This window comes from Nyctereutes procyonoides, unplaced genomic scaffold, assembly GCF_905146905.1.
Source record: "Nyctereutes procyonoides isolate TBG_1078 unplaced genomic scaffold, NYPRO_anot_genome, whole genome shotgun sequence".
NCBI classification, from domain to species: Eukaryota; Metazoa; Chordata; class Mammalia; order Carnivora; family Canidae; genus Nyctereutes; species Nyctereutes procyonoides.
In genome coordinates, this window is record NW_026575033.1 from 15,377,531 (window position 1) to 15,397,624 (window position 20,094).

General features: G+C 39.0%; 1 protein-coding gene across 5 annotated transcripts in view; it reads right to left on the reverse strand.

Annotated features, from left to right (window-relative positions):
- Positions 1-20,094, reverse strand: part of DCLK1 (doublecortin like kinase 1) — a 335,386-nt gene that overhangs the window by 17,866 nt on the left and 297,426 nt on the right. For 4 of the 5 annotated variants that reach the window (XM_055317266.1, XM_055317267.1, XM_055317265.1 and 1 more), the window contains 4 exons: positions 19,908-19,985; positions 19,434-19,530; positions 16,950-17,030; positions 6,733-6,846 (listed from right to left, as the gene is read on the reverse strand). In XM_055317266.1, the coding sequence (XP_055173241.1) occupies positions 6,733-6,846; positions 16,950-17,030; positions 19,434-19,530; positions 19,908-19,985 (370 nt within the window). Of the gene's footprint in view, positions 1-1,217; positions 1,292-6,732; positions 6,847-16,949; positions 17,031-19,433; positions 19,531-19,907; positions 19,986-20,094 lie in introns of all 5 variants that reach the window. The other variant, XM_055317269.1, reaches the window with a different exon arrangement.

The following is a 20,094-nucleotide window of genomic DNA, read 5'->3' on the forward strand; positions in this document are numbered from 1 at the left end:
GCCCTTTACTGCTTCCTTAAGTCCTTTGTTTTGAGTATAGAAATAAAAATTAGGAATAATTAATTGGGGGTTAAAATTATGTATTACATATATGTATATGTATACATATATATATTTATATATATATGTACACACACACACACATATATATATATATACTTCTCTTTTTGTAAAATTTAATAGGCCAATCCATGAAAAAAAAATCATGCCACCACATAACTGCAGTGAGGCTTCATCATTTGGGGGAAACAAATATCAAAACCAATGAAATTTTTCTGAGCAAACACGAAGATGTGGAGCTTTACCAGGAGATCATTTCAGAAACATTAACATAGAGGAGAAAAGTTCCCTGGGACTTCTCAGAGTAAATTTTTTCAAATCATCAAAAACCATCCTGCCTGTGGATAACTTTAAGAGACACAAACAATGCCCCTTGAAGAAAATGCCAGGGCAGTTGACTAGAATAGAAAATGATTGGATAGAATTCTTAACCCAGTTAAAAAAAAATCGATACCTCCCATACACAGTCCCTTTTGCTTCTGCAGATAAGCCAGCTAAGTAATCTGACAGTTACAAAATACTGTAAAATAAATTCATGCAATAGCTAGTACATAAAGGGATTTCCAGGGGGGAGGGAGGTAACAATAAAACGAAAACAAAACAAAACAAAACAAAAAGGTGGAGAATTTGAAAACACAAGCTTACCAACACACACAATGCATTCTATAGCTCATTGTACTTGGAGGAGCTTCTATTGCTAACGTGTAAATGCATTGTTTCATCCATCTAGAAAGGTCAAGGTTGGGCTTGATGACTTTAAAATGACAGTATATACTTCTGTAGAACATACGCGAAGGCACTATTGTTCTTCTATTTGTTAAGGGACAGAAGAGCGCCAGAAATCATTGTTTTAATTAGCAACATCAGGAAAAGGCTTTGGCATTAATGCTAAATATACTGTCCTTTTAACTGTAAGGAAAATTGATACTGAGCATGTGCAATGGAAAGAAAGCTGGCAAATGTCAGTGTGAATAATGGGTGAAAAAAAGGAATGAGGGGGTGTGGCATCTCAATCAAGATTAAAATGAAACTGATAAAGCAGCATATGGACTGGATAACAAATCAAAAGCATGTTTATCCACTGAAGGAACTGGTTAATGGAGACTGCCAGCACGTTGCCATGGAAACACTGACTGTTGAGCTGCACCATCTCATACCTTATCCAATACATTCCTGGTTGTTGGTAGTAGTCCAAAGACCCTGATCTCTTGATGGTAAACCCGTGGTCCAGCTGAGCAGAGAGAAATGGGGGCAACTCAGTGGATCGACATTGTGCTAGAGAATTACGACTCCAGACCAAGCTGTTCTTCATTGACTATATATTGAGATATAGTTACGATGCCTCTTCTGTAGGGTGACTAGCTAATATCCTAAATCTGCACATTGAAAATAAAAAGGCAAGAAAAGACACTAATCCCTCATGAATATCTCGGAGGCCAATTTGTTAGAATAGATCTAATTTGTCAGACAAGGTTTTGAATGCACATTTAATAATGTCCTCTCAATTTCAAAAGATATAAACACCTCTTCATATGCCATAGAATGGAAAATGCTTTACAATTAAATAAAGTACTGAAATCAGTTTTAGCCACCTAAGAGAAAGCAGATTGGACTCCCTCCTCCCCATCCTACCCCATCAGGCTTAAATTTGAGGGCTTCATAAATATGAAATAAAAGATGAAAAGAACCCTCACAAGTCACAGCAGTTTGGATTTCTTTCTTTAAGAGTTAATCTTCAAAAGCAGAGCTACTCTTAAAGGTAATCTTAATTACATTTCTGAACTAAAAAGATATAAAACAGTAAGTTTTCTCCCTGAAAATATAGAAAATAAAAGGAAAGAGTTTTCACTGTATATTAAAAATACATATGTACAGTTAAGTGCTTATGATTAACAAAAGGTACAATAAATAGAAGACAGGGTAAGTTCTCAAAGTTGTTCATCCTGGAATAAGATGTTAGCCTTTGGCTACCTAGGAATGAAAGATTCAGTCCCCAAATTGGAAAACAGTAATCATGCTATATGCCCACACCCCCCATTCCGCCCATGAAAGGATGCAACTTGCACGCTTTTCTTTAGAGAGACGCTCATGAGTGCTTTCAAGTGTGGTACTGGTGCCCTGCTGACAGTTCCTACTTCTGAATTCACAAAGGCATGTATTCACAAATACATGCCAGGCGAACCAGGCATTCAAACTAAAAACTGTTTGGAGGATTTGGTGTTCTGATTACAAACTAGGCTATCCTAGTGTTCACGGAACAGCAATGTGAGATTTTAATCCTAAAGGGAAAAAAAAGTGCATTTCGTTTCATTTAGGGGAAAAAAAAAATCCAAGTATCCTTGCTGTTAGGGAGTCATATGAAGTCCTACGCTTCTGTTTCAGTCCTTGGAGTTGGCTACTTAGTAACTAGTCCTCTGTTGCCATCTACAGGCAAAGTGTCCCATAACAGGACACATGGGGATGTGCTAGTGCTACTGGCTTTCATGTACAACTCAGCTTCCCAGAATCACAGTTATTTGCACACTGATTAGTATGGATTTGTTCAATTAGACTAAAGTGCTCTATTTGCATGAGCAAAATGCAAAAGAAGAACTTTAAAGCATTAGGAAAATTATCAGTTAAAATAATAAACAGAATTAAATGAGGAAAAATAAATTGGAACTGACATCTTAGTCATCGGTTCTTCATCAAGCTGAGCAAATCTAATAACGCCTCCCTCCCTCCCTCAGCTCCCAAGAAGTCCACCGTTAAAATGTCATCTCTAATTCCATTTTATGTCTATAAATTGCATTTTAATAACCTTTTGTTTCCCTTTCTCTGTTCTGTTTTGCCTGTGTGTGTGTGTGTGTGTGCGCACACGCACGTTTATCCCCCAACTACTGCAAAAGGTAGTAAAGGGACAATGGAGTCTTTCTGAGAGGCAGTGTTGCAGTTACAAGGACAGCAGTGGGCTCCCACCTAATCCTGTTGCCTGACCTCAGTGTCAGAACACCCTTTCTCCTTTTAGAAGGGCTGGATGATCCTGGTGAGCCTCCTACTGGTAATTACTCTCCTGACCAACTGGAGGACCTCTTGCAACCTTAATACAAAGTTATCATTTGTCCTTTCTTTGGTCTTAATGATGTAGGGCGTGGAAAGCAGAGAAGGAAAAAATGACAACAGAAACAAAGAACACTGAGCTTCAGAACCGTGAGCGCAGGCTAAGAGACGCTCATGTCACATATTACTTCTGTGACGAGATCCTGCTTGTTATGACAGTATGCTCTATTTCCTCTGTCACTCTAGGAAGGAAGTGCCATGAATTCCTTTCTAAGCATTGCTGATCTCCAGTGGGTAGTTAGGTTTCTAACTAAGGAAGGAGAAATGCCAGCTATAGGCTAATGATTTAATTGTTGATTTCCTGAAAAATACAAGCTGATAAACACAACAGTCTTAATAGTAGAATTTTTCATTTTAAAGGGTATATATAATTTCCAACCAATCAGTTGGAAATATAGAGGCAGTTTAAAATACAATGCATTATTTTACAGCCTCTGGGGAGAGCATGCATGCCCATGGGAAAAAGTTCTGTTTGAATGAAATTTATGCTGCAGTCAGTTTTTTCTACATCAATAGAAGCCATTACAAAATTATATTAATTATAAAGGAATTTTTCATGAATGTGAATTAATAATTATATTGCATTATTAAATTGTCAAATGGTGTTTACAGAATGTACCATCTATAAAGGAAATTCTTTCTACCTACTGCTCATATTCTGTCTCACAGCAGAATATCATTCTTTTGCAGGAAAACCTTCATTTGAATTGGAATACAGTTGGCTCTGGAACAATGAGAGGGTTAGGAATGCTGACCTCCAGCACAGTCGAAAATCCATGTATAACTTTGACTCCTGCCAAACTGAACTACTGAGAGCCTACTGCTAGCTGGAGGAAGCCTTATTGATAACATAAACAATCGATTAACACATATTTTGGATAAGTATTACATACTGTATAAATAAAGCACACTGGAGAAAAGAACATGTCATTAAGAAAATCATAAGAGAAAACACTCCAGTCTTGTATGTATTTATTTAAAAAAAATCCACATCTAAGTGGACCCGTGCAGTTCAAGCTGGTGTTGCTCAAGGGTCAACTGTCATGTAATCATTTAATCATTTAATGCCAGGGCTCCCTCCTCTTGTGATAGTCCCCTGAGACTTAGTCTTTGGCCTTTAAAAATGAGAAAACTGGTGTGAAGTATAAATTGACTTATCCAATGCTATTCTGAAAGTTAGTCATGAAGGCAGCCAAACTGGCCAACTTTTAATCTCCAGCCCCGTCCTGCCACTGGTGACCTCTCCCAGGTTCTAATGGAGGGTGTGCATATTTATGAGAGAAAAGCATTCTGGAGAGGGTGCATAAATGCGTAATCATGGCAGGCCAGATTCTCCTGATACAACCCTTGAAATTTATAGTTGCACTCTCTTTAATGCTTGAAATACTAGCGATACTAATGTGAATTGTGCTTTAGAGTGGACACTTTTCCAGATATTTCTCCAAATAGTTAATTATTTTGAGTCTGAGTTAAATTGATATTTTTCTTTATCTTTGTAGTGAATAAAGAAGATTCAATAAGCACACAACTAATGTGTAACTCAGCCATACACAGTCCATTTCACAATTTATAAGTATATTGCTAGTTTGTACAGTTTCCATGGAAACATGTTAGTGATGAACCGAGAAACCAACATGGAATTGTATTCAGGATAGTCCAATCATGATATTCAGTGGGGAAAAATCGGTAGACCGTGATCTTCAAATACTAGTTGGCGTTTTCTGAGATCTACTTAGATAAAGTTTTAATAAACTCAGATGGATTAGGTTTTGAAACTTATCCCAGTTCGATTAAAGTAGGATTTCTTCTCAAATCTGTGTTGTCTATCCATTGGAAAAAATTGCCCTGAAGTTCTTGCCCTTAATCATTATAAGACTCCCAGAATACTGTGAACAAACCATTATTGAGCAACCAAGGCAAACTTAACCAAAGACCAATTAAAATAAAAGACCAAGAATAACGAAAATAAAAACAAAATGACAAAGGTGGAAAAGCACCCTTTCTAGCAGCTGTAAGCCCTCAGCAGGAGCAGGAAAGCAGTCTTTTTCATGGAAAAGCGTGCTGGCAGTCCATCCCAAAAGAAAATTGTGGAACTGAATGTTTTGGAATAGACATATCTTGAATGAATGATGAAAACAGAGTAGAGAAGGTCAGGTTTAGTTGAGAATCACCATAAGATTGTTAATTCCAAAAAAATTACTGGCTGAATATTAGCTGATAACAAAGAACACTGACATCTATAAAGACATGGACAATGTACTTCTACACTGCATTTCCTTAGAACAAACTAAAGAGAGAGGGCGAAAAGAACAACTGGCAGTTTAAAACCCTCAGCAGCACTGAGTAGCATCTGAAAGAGTCTACATTCTATTCAACACAGTGAGTGGGCTCATGAGCCAGTTATTCACTCATAACTCATGTTGAAAGGGTTCAGTCAAAAAACATGAAATGCAAACAGTACAAGAAAGTGTATATACATTTGTGCCACCTGCAAATTCTGGAAGCTCATATCAAATAGTTAGTAACCCAGATCTGGGATGGATTGTATCAAATATGTCACTTATTTGTCTTTCATTTATCTGGAGCTCTAGTACAACCAAAAAAAGAAAGAAAAAAAAAAGGAAAAGAGAATAAAACACCCGAAGAAGTGGTGAAACATTCAGTATTGCTCACGAGCATAAGGTACTGTTTCGCAGCATATATACTTTTTAAAATTAGATACTGCAGTGTCTAAGTTCTTTCTTGAGAAAAGAAAAACAGCTCAAGCGATTCCACATTGAATATGCTGTTAAAATTTACATACTCTGAAAAAAAGAGGAAATTATTAAAAACTCAAGTAATTGGGGACTTGAATATATTTACTCTAGAATATGACACCAGGAAGTATGAGATTTCATTATTTCTCTGCCCAATTTAATCTTTGCCTAGAGCTGCTATCAAATTGCATATAGTGTATGTCTGCATGTATAGAACAGAAAAAAAAATCCTTGTGCAGCCACATCAATAAAATGGTAAATGGAAAAAGACTTTCAACTTTAAAAACAGGAATTTCTAAGGAGCAAGACACCATTATTTCTTTGGGTGTTCACAGCAACTCAATTTCGCTGAAAATCTTACTGTGCAAGCCTTCTGCTATGTTTTGGCTTTCATATGGGTCTTGTACAAAGATCTATAGTGTTCCGATCTCTCTCTGCGGTGTTGTCTTTCTAGCTTCCCTCTCCTTCCAGGCCTTGGCAAAAGGACACTATGAACTCTTTTTTCTCAGAGCCCCAAAGTTTGCATTGGCACAGAGTCCACTGTGGGGGAGGTTTACTGCTTTAAAAAATAAATCATGAAATTTATATATACTGCAAGACACCCTGGAGGTGTTGGATAATGATGCGATTCCTAGGGAAATGTTCAGCAAAAACACATAATACATATAAGCCCCAAACCTCCCCCAGTGCATTAGATGGTTGAGCTGTCTAAAGAAATGACCCATTCTGCTGTCTCTGGGTGGAATCTCCTGAGTAATGCCTGTCTCTTGGGTGGATTGCTTTTAAAAAGTTATAGGTGGATATTTCAGATGCTTACTGCTATGACAGAAACTCCGGCTGCTGTGCTATTCGGCTTGGGGCCTGTGTTGAAATGCTTCTTTATCTTTCCAGCTACTGACAGCTGATGTTCATTTTCTGGGAGGCCGTCATCCTAGAAAAGAAAAAAGAAAGAAAAGAAAAGAAATGAAAAAAAGGAGAAAAATAAAAAAAATGAGATAAATGGAAAATGAAGCCAAGATCTAGTTACAAGTGGTGATCTTAGAACTCCTAAGATTTCAGAAATAAAGTAACCAATGTCTTCTCATTAAACATTGTTGTTGAAAGTATTGCTCTGAGGTCTCATTCGTTTCCACATCCGCCCTTAAATTAATTTGCTGTATCATCTGACCCCCAGAGTTCTGTTCCTAAATAAAAGTTTTTATTTCTGGTTTTGGTTTCTAATAAAATTGATCTCAGCCATGGCTCTAGGGACATATGTCAAAGGGCAAGTTAAATCTGAAAAACCAAAAAAAAAAAAAAATCATAATCATCATCATCTTCTTTTTTTTTTTTTTTTTTTTTCTGAGCCAAGAGTTTTATCCTCTTAGCCTATCATTCAGACCCCAAAACGAGGAATCTGACAGTCCTGGAGTCATGCGAGGGCCCGTAAATAAACTCTGTCTGGTTCCACTGTTACTCAATTGACCATTCTATAATCCCAGACAACCTTCCAGGCAAAAAGTTCTTCCTTAAGTTTTAAATCCTCCTTACTGCCTTCAAGTCTTCTGTGATTCTGACATACTTCATACTGAGGCTTATTTTAACGAATGCTTCTGCTCTCTGCCGGAGCTGTCTATGATGGAAGCTAGTCAGGCTGCTCCCCTTTGCTAAATACCGTTAGGATAACAATAACCAGAGCCGTAACTATGTGCCACCACTTACTAGCTCTTGTTGAAAAGGCTGCCCAATCCATGAAGACAGAGAGTACATTTTGTTCACTACAGAACCCTCAGCACAGTGCTTTGGCACACGGTAGATGCTTCATACATGTTTGTGGAATAAATGAATGAAGGGATAATAAAGTGTTTGTTACTATCTGTTAAAACCCAAATTCCTGGCAAGACTTCAACGCCATTCATCATTTTCCTTCTCTCTTTCCTTTCCATCATTTTGCATGTTATTTCTTGGCTCCACACAGGAAAATAAATTGCTACTTCCCTCGCATTACATGCTTACTCTTTTACATAATCTAGGCTTTCCTTCTTTCAGCATTTGGCTATTCATTTATTCAGTCACTATTGACTGCATGTTTATAGTGGACCAGGTACTATATCAAGAGGTGGGGAAAGATGGTGAGCAAAACTAGGCATGGGCTTTGCTCTTATAGGCCTGTGGCCTCTCTTGTTCTTCAAAACATGGGTCTAAATCACCTGTTCCAAAACATTTTTCCTCTACTAAGTGTAATTCATTATAATGGTTCTTCTGTAAACTCTTAATACTTTTTCATTTTATACATATATATATCTGCACTATTTACATTCTTTTTGGTGTTAGGTGATTCTATATATATATATATATATATATATATATATATAGCTTATATATGTGAATTCATAGAGAGAGTTTAGAGTTTTATATATACAGAGACAGACATAGATATAACATATCTATATTTATATATACATCATATATTATCTACTCTGAACTCTTGCCTTTGGCACCACATCTTCCACATTTTCTGTAATCCTTAATATAAGCACTTGGTTCAGCACCCTGCTCACACAAATATCAATTTGCGATATTCTTGGACTGACTTATTAATGACTAGAAGAATCCACTATTATGCTTATTAAGTCACATCTGAAATCAAATCTGGAGGAAGGATGCTTTCCAGTGATTGCAGAGAGAATTCAAAAACTTCTTAAAAATCTGCATTGTAAAAAGACTCAGAAATAAAGTGAAGGATGGGACGCCTGAGTGGCTCAGTGGTTGAGCATCTGCCTTCAGCTCAGGGCGTGATCCCGGAGTCCTAGGATCGAGACCCACATTGGGCTTTCTGCAGGAAGCCTGCTTTTCCTTCTGCCTATGCTCTGCCCCTCTCTCTGTCTCTCATGAGTAAATAAATCTAAGAAAGAAAGAAAGAAAGAAAGAAAGAAAGAAAGAAAGAAAGAAAAGAAAGAAGAAAGAAGAAGAAAGAAAGAGAAAGAAAGAAAGAAAGAAAGAAAGAAAGAAAGAAAGAAAAAGAAAGAGAAGGTCAGTTAGGTTATCAGTGGGATCATACTTGGGGAAGGGACATATACAGGGACATATGAAGTACTTACTCTGTCCTGGGCTATGTCGAGGATGGCAGGGGTAAGAGAAAAAAGGTCCCTGCCCACAAGAACCTTGTAGGCTAATTGAGAGACAAAGTATGCACACAATATCAAATAGTAAAGCAGATCAACAAGATAAGAAAGAGCTGTCATAAGGCATGTAACCTCATGGCTCAGCTAGAAACATGGAAGGAGTTCAGAGGACAGGACATATCTTCAGTTGTGAACACAGCAGACTTCATGAGGAAGATGGAATCCCGCCTGGTCTTCAATGATGAGGAGCAGCTGATGCTTAAGAGCGGAGGGAATGGATGTTTTGGTGTACGGATATGAACAAGTGGGGAACCTCAAGGCCTGTTTGCCAAACAATGAGTTAACCAGTTTATCTATAGTTAAGAGTATGTGGGAGAATAATGATGGGGAACACTGAGAAAAACAGGAAAAAACTGGCCACAAAGGACCAGAGATAAAAACCTTAGTCTCCACTTGGAATAAAACCAATGCTTTCTAATAAGAGGGGTCTAAGGGTAGGAAGGGTGGAAGACTAACTACCCTCATTCAGAAAGAATTAGAATTATGCAATTTGGAACTTTAAACACAAGGGTGAATTCAGTGGTATATGTGAACTGCTTTTTTAATGGTGGATGAAACAATAGGCCTCGGGAATCTGAGTTAGAGTTCTGAGAGCATTTGAACATTTGATGAGGGATGATACATCCATTTACTGAGAGTCTTCCAAGTATTAGTGTCATGTATCTGACACAGATTGGAGCTCTGCCTGAGGGAAAAGAAGCAGCCTAATACAGGGGTTCCCCATTGGGCCTCACCCCCAAGATTATACATACATGTGTAATTATGTCTTAATAGAGTTCCAGGCTAGCACAGGCAAAGTGATTTGTTTGAGTTTTAGCTTATAAACAAATTAGAAAAACAAAACTGGGAAGTAGGTTGAAGGAAGGGTTTTCTCTTTAGGACAAAAACATCTTGGGCGTATCTGTAGTCTCAGGATCAGAAGCTGCTGAAAAGGAAGAGCTGGAAGACACAAGACTGGAGCTAATCAGAGTGAAGGGCAGGGATGGAAGGGAAATGAGGCAGTTCACCCTGGGGAGGTGCAGGTTCACCCGGGGCAAGATGAAGTAAGGAAAGAAAGGGTGAGGCCCGAGGAGTTTGAGGGTAGAGGGGAGCAAAGATAAAAGAGAAAGGCAAGGAAAGAAAGATGACCCAAGTATTAACTGCTATGTGGCTCTCAGCGAGTCACTTACATATACGAGCCCCTTAATCCTCAGATTATCCTCTATGTTATGCATTAATAGGACCATTTTGAGGATGAGCAACCTGAGACTCAGCAAGGCTGAGTAATTTGCTCAAAGTCACACAGCTAGAAAGTGGTTGAGTCGGATGGGGACTGAACCAGGTCTGAAAGTATTCTTTCCACAGCACCACCCTGCATCCATCCAGGGCATTCATTAGCATGGCATCAGTTACAAAAGGGCTCCCTTGGGTTAAATCATAGGATTCCATGAGTCCTCTCTCTCATGATAAAGGTGGGACAATGGTAAGGAGAAAGAAGGATTGAATTAGGGGCTGAAAAAAACCAGAGAATATCCATGCAGGCCTCAGTGGAGCATGGGGAGCATTTGCATAGAGGGCAGTAAAAGGATCCTGAGCACTTCAGGGGTCCAGGGAAATGTGGTTGACTTTTATGTCAAGGCGAGACTGGTTGTCTATTCATCTAGGATGTGGCAATGTGACCTACTACAGCTCTGGAATCCTGTGTAGAAGAGGCAGCAGCAGAGGGCCTGGCTGACACTGGAGGACATGAAGCTGCACTGGGTCACGGCAGGGTCCTATGATCCACACAGGCAATGTTGAACAGGCTTGGTGCAGATAGAGAACAAATAGTAAGGATTCCATAGGAGCAGCCCTTCCTGACTTACTGAGGGCGATTAATCTCGGGCTGCACCCATCCTGCCATCTCCTCAATTCCCCAGCAGGGGTTCCATCTTAGCCAGAACTTTCCTTTTTCTGACTTTTCTTCCTCCTGCCAATTTCTGAGATAAGTTTGCTTTCTCACCACCCTCAGAAGGGACTTGATTATTATTTCCCTGCTCTGTCCTGGTCCTGATCTCCTGTCAAGACTCTTAGCAACTCTTTTAGATGTTGGGTCCTGAGGGTTCAAGCTTCCAACTTTAAATTCTAGTGAAGGTTTCAGCTTCCCTTGGGTTATTAGTTCATGTTGAAGCAATGAAAGTCCTGAAACAACCTGCACAAGGTGTCAGAGATGCTTCTGACTTCATAAATCTTAAAACATTTCAGTTTTTTTCCCCCATTGAAATAAGGTGTCTCAGAGAAGGTAGAGAGGGTGTGCATGTGAGTGTCTGCATGCATGCGCACACATGTGCACACACACACACACACACACCTCAGCAACTAAAAGTCTGCAGAATTTCTATATAAATTTTGAAGGCTTTGAGCATAATTGGATTAAAAGACAAACAATTGGTTTTGCAGGGACCTAATCTGTACCTGAGGCATACAAATTGATGATGGAGATTTAGCTAACTTACTGTCTTGCATCGATAAAATAAATAGGGCCATTAAAAACATACATTTTTATATATACATCTTTATCACCATTATTCTGAATAGATTGTGTGCCAAAAATGTGCTATGAGTTTTCTAAACGTGACAAACCTGGCAGTATGTTACAAATAGTTATAGTATTATTACCATACGTTCTGGTATGTAGTTTCTGGGAGTAGTTTCTGAAGTTTGACATGGGCTGGTTGTGGTTTGAGGTTAGTGGTTTTTGATTTAGAAATTCCCATCCACCACTTGGCAGAGCATTGCAACTGACAAGAACAAAATTAGTTTGCAAAATGGAAAATGAACTCTCACAGCTGTCTGTAGGAGATCTAGCCTCCTGGTCTCCATTTCTCCAGCGGATGTTGGGGAGCAGCTGTGGGGAGGGATGTGAAGGCTTGGATGTGAAGTCACTCAGTGGAGTGAATTCCCGTCTTTCCTCAGGGAAACCATTCCAGGGGTCATGCCTCCTCCTTCCCTCATGGATTTTTGTTTTTGACTCATGGATCTGGTTTTCAGTCAATTCATTATCCGACTCTATTATTAATAATAATATGTGAATTTATGAGAAGTATGACAGTCTTGAGCAGTTTACTACCAGAATATCCTGATTTAGTTTTAAAAAAATCTCTCAAGTACATTAGAGCACTCTTCAATAGCAGCTCCATTTTGCACCCCAGGGTTTGGCCTTTTGACTCTTGTTAACCATCTCCAGCTGTATGGCACCCAGCACCTTTGACTCTGTTCAGCTTGGGCCTATGCATCCTCTATGTCTACAATTCACACTGTACTGGAGGAGAAAATGTGAAGTAAATTAAGCTTTAGCTTGGAGAAAGGAGAGGGTAAGATGCCCAAAAAGAAAATGGAATTCCATTTCATCATTTATAATTTATGAATATAAATAGGTGTTTTGTTCATTATTACAGTATCACTGAGGATTCTCTTAATTTCTAACAAATTCTGAAAGCACAAGATAAATGCATATAAAGTTTTGTGCGGGGAGAACTGCTTTTTTATTTTTATTTTTTTAAAAAAGATTTTGTTTATTTATTTGACACACACACACACAGAGAGAGAGAGAGAGAGAGAGAGAGAGAGAGAGAGCATAAGCAGGGGGAGCAGAAGGCAGAAGGAGAAGCAGCCTCCCTGCTAAGCAAGGAGCCCAATGTGGGGTTTGATCCCAGGACCCTGGATCATGACCTGAGCGGAAGGCAGATGCTTAACTGGCTGAGCCACCCAGGTGCCCCAAGAGCTGCTTTTTGTTAGCATGGAATATCTTGGTAGATTATCCAGGCTCTTATTTTGTCTTCTCTTTTTCTTTATTCTTTTTGAATATCTTGGCTTAGTAATATTTATTATTTATTTATTATTTATTTACTTATTTACATTTATTTTAGTAGCATCTCCTTAAAAAGAGTAGATTGGCGAGATAAATGAAATAAAATAAAATTTAAAGGCCAGGGAGGTGATAGGAAGTCTTGAATTGGCCAACTACCTACATTTGACTTATTTAAACCAATCCTTCCCACCAGGACAGAGGTTCTCAATCTTGGTTTCACATTCTAATCGCCTGGGACCTTTTAAAATTCATGATGCCTGCCTAGATGCTGGTGCAGACCAATTAAATCAGAATCTCTAGGGACAAAATCCAGGCATAAGACCTTGTTCTAGAAACTCCATTGAACTTTATGCTAGAGACTTCTCTAAGGCTCAGTTTCCTCATCAATAAAATCAGAAAAATAACTGGAAGTAAAACATAAACTGATAGAATTGTAGCATTCAGATGGACCTTTACCCTAGTATCAGGTGAATAACATGGGATAAAGTAGGTCAACACTTTGAAAATAAAAATATAATAATAGTAATACTTTTGGGATATTATAATGGTGATATTTAACCCTATTTAAGAATTTTGGGTGCTATATCAATTACGTTTACCACTAACCTATCTTTCCTATTAACAAAGTGTTGTTTGGGGGAAAGTGACTCCACCTTCTCCCCAATGTCTGGAATGATCAAGATGTATTAATGCCTTTTTCAGCCTCCTATGTGCCTAAATTCTGTGGTTCTCCACCAGATGAGTACTAAGGTATATCAACTTAAGCCAAAACAATTCCTGTTGGTATCCTGCAGCCATGGTAGAGGTAACAGGTGTGATACTAAAGGAGACAACAGAGCAAATAATGCACACCCTATCTATATGGAGCTGGGGATACACTAATGGAATTTTTCGGGAGATGAGAATGTTCTCCTTCTTAATCAAACTTCTTATACACCAACATCCATCAGAGTTTATATTTCATCAGCACATAGCAACAGATGACAGAGTCGTTGCCTGTCTCAGACCCAAACTCTCCACATATCTATCAAGTACCTACACAGTACTTGTGCTTAAAGACTATCCTCTCAGACCCTTCAAATATATATTCCTTTCTCCATCCTCATTACAACTCGAGAGGCTGATTCTATTATCTTTAGTTCACAGACACAAAAACAGGTTCAAAGGAGTGAAATGACTGTCCCAAGCTTACAACAGGAGGGTGAGTTGATGCTCCTTCTGGAAGCCCACATTCCTCTGCTAGACACCTGGCAGCACACTGATGCTGCTTTTGTCCATCTGGTTTGCTAGAGCAATCCACTGAGACACCTCGCTCATGACTCTTTCGATAACATAGCAGAGGCCCAGAACAAATAAGAAGCACGGTGGGATTCCCACCCAGAATGAATGAAGAAATGAGTCTGGAGTAAGGTTAAAACAAGTGATTTTTGTTGACTAGGTTTTCTGATTCTATTGTTCTACTCTATGTTTCATAAGAGACTCCCTTTTCAATTCCAAGGGCACCAAGTTGAAAAGGTCACTATATGAGCAACAGACAAAATTAGGACAAATGAGAGTCAGGAAATGCTCTCTGATGACTTCCTCAGGGCTCAGATAATTATTATTACCTCTTTCCCCCTTAGGTAGAGTCCTCAGCAGTGATCAGATAATTTGATCGCCAAATGCAAAATGTCTTGTTAAATGGACTTCCGTTTAAATGCCTAATTTATTTATTTTGATTGGTTGGTTGTTCATTTGTTGCACTTGGAGACCTTGACAAATACTAAATGCTGGCTGTGAAAACTTATATGTGGTTTTTCATTTATGTTTTTGAGACAATAATCATTTTTCTGATTTAGTTACTACATAAATAAAATTTCAAAAGTTAAGCAATCATTTCATACATTTCGGGTTTTTTGGGTTTTTTTTTTTAAGTTTCTGCTAACATCAATATACATCAATATTTTTTCCCTTAGAATCTAAGATCCGTTAGAATTATATAAAGGGTATATTTTAGTTTTAAATCTCCTAGATAATTCCTTAAGTGTTTATCCCTGCTTTTAGGAAATGTCTTTAGGGAATCTGAGAGGGAAAACTAAAATGACAGCAGAAGTCCATGTTTTAGAGGGAGTGGTGGAGCCTAATTACCAGAAAAGTGGGACCATGTGTAAAAATGCGTACAAAGTAGGTTGAGAAGGCAGAAAGTTACTGCTGATACATGTACATGCCTTCTAAGGAGGATCCTAGGAGCAACCTAGTTTTTCAAAAGTAAAAGCCAAAACCTTCCTAATTTTGTTTCTTTATCCCACAGAGTTGGGATATATATGGATATAGGGTTATTTGGTTTGGAATCAGGTTAAGGCTGTTTTCAATTGCATTACAGTCCCCTCAAATATATAGACAAACTTGCTCACATCCACAAAGTTATCTTAAAACTAATATGCATATCCTGCTGGAGCTGGCTCTGCCAGACATCTCCTTTCCAGCCTCCTTCAGGATGGAGCTCTGATCTCCTCCTCTAGTATATATCCTGTATAGGACCCCTGCTCCTACACAGGGGCTAGCTGGGGTAGCCCTTCCCTCACTGTCCTGTGACTGGTTGTATCAGAGCTTCCAGAGGGTGGACTTGGCAGGCAGTGGTCCTCTGATGAGAATGTATTTAAAAATCTAAAATGGCTATTTGCAACCTATGCAATCTCTTTCCTTTATGGCTCTTTGTGAGCCTTCAAAGGCCATGTTTCAAACTTAGATTTTCTGGCTTATTCTATGTGGTCATAATCTCACTGATTCTGGTGCTACCATGCAGTTTGACAATTTGTAGATCATGGGCTTTTAAGCAGCATGTAGATCAATCAGAACTAACTGCTGCCACCAATAAAGGCTGCATGCAGCTGGTCTGTGCCTCTTCCTCCCAGCATATCTAAGGGAAAGGTGCCATGACCTAGGTAAGTTACTTTGGAGACATTGCTAACTTGTATGAACAGTCATTATAACGATATGATATATACATGCATTCTTTTGCAATATTCGTGGTGCTTTCACATATAACAAAGGACAGGTAGATATAATGTGGTCCATAGGAATTCAAAGCAAATGGACTTGGAGTGAGGATACCTAGCTGCAAATTTTGGCTCCATGATAAACTTTGCTACTTTGGGCAAGTCACTTGCCATAGCCTCAGTCTCTGCATCTGTAAAATGGGTATAATAATACCCACTCTGCCTATCTTGCACACTGATTATTAGGCTTACATGAGATGCTTCCTAACTTTTCTCACTTCCTAGAAAAGGATAGTTTTTGTTTAGCAACCTGAGGTAAATGAAAAGGTTTTGAGGCTGGAGATGATCACTCCCAGGATCTAGCTGCCCTGCCCGACTATCCCAACGGCTGAGGGTATTAATGTCTTTACATATTTGTACACCAATGGGGAAGCTCTGCTCTATGAAAATATTTAAACAAACCTTCGCTGTATATCTATGCACATTCATATTCAACATTCATAAACATGTATCATGTATTATGAGACTCTAGTACTCAAGTAGCAGCAGCAGCAGCATCTGGGAACTTTTAGAAATTCAGAGCCTCACATCTACTGCATTAAAATCTGCATTTTATTAAGATCCTCAGGTGACTTGTGAGCATATTCAAGATTGAGAAGTCCTGTGCCAGAGTACCTCAAGCCTTATGTGGAGACCCTTGGGTCAACTGCATTTTTGGTAGGAATAACGCAAAAGCAGTACTGACTCAGAAAATCTGCTCTTATTGATGTATTCAGAATGCAGGATGGGGGGCAGAGGGTAGCATCCATGTGCATGCACCTCCCCAGTCAGAAGGTAGTCCCATCTGAATCAAATGAAATGCTCTGTTCCAGGGACCATGAGAGTGCACATCGGCACAGCTATATCAGAGGCCCTCTGAGACCCCCTAACCATTTTGGCATGTTTGAGAGGGAGGAATAAACACAAACACAACAGTTGACAAAGGAGGCAGCATCATGAGGAAATCTGCAATTTTAAAAGGGAATGTTAGGAGTCAGTACAGGGACAGGAGGAAGTCACTTACATTAACCCAGGGATGCTCAAGGACCTGCACAGCCGAAAATCGCTGATCCACGTCGACCAACAACATCATGGTGATGAGCTCCTGTGGAAGGCAAATGTTTGATCCCGTTTGTCTAATTTTTATGGCAAAAATCTGAGCGTGCAGCCGTACTCTTTTAGTTTGGAAAAGCTCTAAATCTTAAATATATCAACTCAACTTACCCACAGCCACACCTTTAGAAGTCAAAGGAAAGGTGAATACTTAGAATTATAAATCAATTGCTTAGAGTCGAAAGAAAAAAAAGAAAGAAAGGAATATTAGAATAAATTTCATTAAAGTGTAGTTAGTAGAGAAGAAATCAGTTACACAAGTTAAAGAATTAATATCCCTTTCTCTGTCTAGAATTTTGTGCTTTATTAGCAGATTTCAAAGTTTAATATAGAAATCTGTTATGGGGAAAAATTAGAGAGGAAGATAAACCATGAGAGACTCCTAGCTCTGGGAAACAAAGAAAGGGTTGCAGAAGGGGAGGTGGGTGGAGGGATGGGGTAACTGGGTGATGGGCACTAAGGAAGGCACTTGATGGGATGAGCACTGGGTGTTATACTATATGTTGGCAAATTGAATTTAAATAAAATATTTTAAAAATAAATTAAAAAGATAAAACTAAAAAAAAGAAATCTGTTAAACTTGCTTCAAAAATTTCCACATCAATCAATGCCAATAAAATGGAACTATTAAGAGGCAGAGATTTAATGGTGCTGAGATTAATGAGACTTCCTATGAGCTCAAAATGATTGGGACCAGGAAAGGACAGATTGAGTTTTAATGATGAGTCTGTCTTACATGTGTCCACTTTGGATTAGAAGTTCCCATGTAACAAAATGGTTAGATATGTGTTATCCAGGTCCTTACATTCACGGGGTCTGAGTATCATTCCATGATGGAGATGATTTATTTCCACTGATGTAGAGATTCTCCCTTAAAGTTCTCATTATGTTCTTCTCCCATTTCAGACTCCTTTGTGCAAGAAGGCATTCATTCCCTTTTCAACCTGGGCCAGAACTTATTAGAGCAACTATGTTCTGTGATGCCCTTTGCCAGGGTACATGGGGGTATGGGAAGGAGATGGTCCTGTGTGTCAATGACTTTGAGCTCTCTTTTTATGTGATGACAGCACTGAGGTAGATAGGTTCCTGAAGAGATTGCTCACAGGCAAAAACACCTCTACCCCACAATATGATAGGACCACCCCATCTCCTTTCACCCTGCTGCCTTTCTTCTGACACTTCTCTCAACTCCTCTACATTTTCCTAGGCCTAGAGGTAGCTAGACGTCCTGGACAGCTGAAGAAAATGAAAGCTTTGGATCATTGTGGATGATCCAATGTGGATCATTTTCCATGGAATGTGGCCAGGCAGAAAAAGTCAGATTTTAAATTGAACTCACACTCAGGAATGGAGAAGGTAAAGGCATGCTGAAAAATCAAGAGTCAATTATTTCTCAACATCAGTTTTTTAAAAATTTAAGTCAATGCTTAGAGATGTAAGTTTAAGGAACCAATCAAAAAGTTTTCTTTCTTTTTTTTAAAAGATTTTATTTATTTATTCATGAGAGACACAGAGAAGGGCAGAGACATAGGCAGAGGAGAAGCAGGCTCTATGCATGGAGCTCAATGTGGGACTCAATCCTAGGACTCCAGGATCATGCCCTGAGCTGAAGGAAGACACTCTACCGCTGAGCCATCCAGGTGCCCCAAAAAGTTTTCTTTTTTAAGTTCCACTAGTATCTCCATGTGAGATTTTTAAAAATTCAAGATTTTTTTCTCTTATTCATTCATTATAATACATGTTAAACACCAGTTATATATTGGTCACTGCACAGGCATTGATGATACACCAATAAACCAAATACACAAAATTCCTGGTCTTGATGAAATGTGTGCTTTAGAGGGGAGAATCAGAAAATAAACGACATAAGATGTATCCACCTGTCTGTATCTACCCATCTAGAAAGGTAGATAGATAAACATAATTAGATGGTATACCAGATGGACATGTGAGTGTAAGTGCTATAGAGAAAAATAAAGCGAGTGAGGAAGATAAGGTGAGCTAGGTAGGTTAAAGAGCTGCAGTTGAAAAGAAGGTGGTCTGGGAAGCTTCCCCTGAGAGGATGAAATTGAGTCGAGACCCGAACAAGGTAAAGCTACAAGCTATGCTGAAATCTAAGGCGGCCTGGTATGGGCCAGGTGTACCAAGAGGCTATAGTAATGTAACTGGAGTGGCAACAGCAAGTGAGAAGGCCGGGGAAACAGAGGCACTTGGGATGGCTACAAACAGATGATTTGATGATCCTGATCTCTTGGAAAACCTAGTAATTATAACCAAAATGGACAGAAATCGCATTTACAATATCATTAGGTCTTTTTGCATAAAATGAGTCAAAATTAATAATTGCATTAATACACACCGGCTGTAAGGGAAAGGAAAGGCACTGGAAACCTACCTTTGCCGAGTCAGAAACGTTATCCCAGTACGGAGAAGGAAAGTCCACTTGTCCCATCAAAATCTGATCGAAAAGCACCTCCTGGTCGTCACCACTTCTGTTCAGGTGAACAACAACAAGGGAAAAAAACAGCACTAAAATGTCAACTCAGGGTATGTCTCTTCATTCTTATGCATTAGAGCCCTTCCTTTCCCCATAAATGTGTAAAATGTGTGTTTTTAAGCAATTCAAAATGTCAATATGGAACTGTTTTGGACAATTAGGAAAGAATGAGTTTTTAAATTATATGAGGAAGATTTATGGAAGGCATGTAAATGAGCATGTACAACACAGAAAAAATAACAGGCGCTGGAAGTGAAGTTCTTATTATGTTCCTTTCCTGCTTCAGGCTCCTTTGTGCAAGAAGGGGGAATGGATCACTCAGAGAATGCAGAAATGCTTTGTCGGTGCTGAATAAAAGATTACTGCCCATACCCACGGAATGGAGGGAAACCGCACAGCAGGATGTAAGTGATTACACCAGCTGCCCAGATGTCCACCTTGAGGCCATATCTGGAAAAGTAAGTGATGTTAGAGTTAGCAAAAGTCAGGCCAGGACAAATTATGGGGCACGGTAAAATAGATGACTCTTCTATTCTAAACCAAAAACCAAATGAAACAA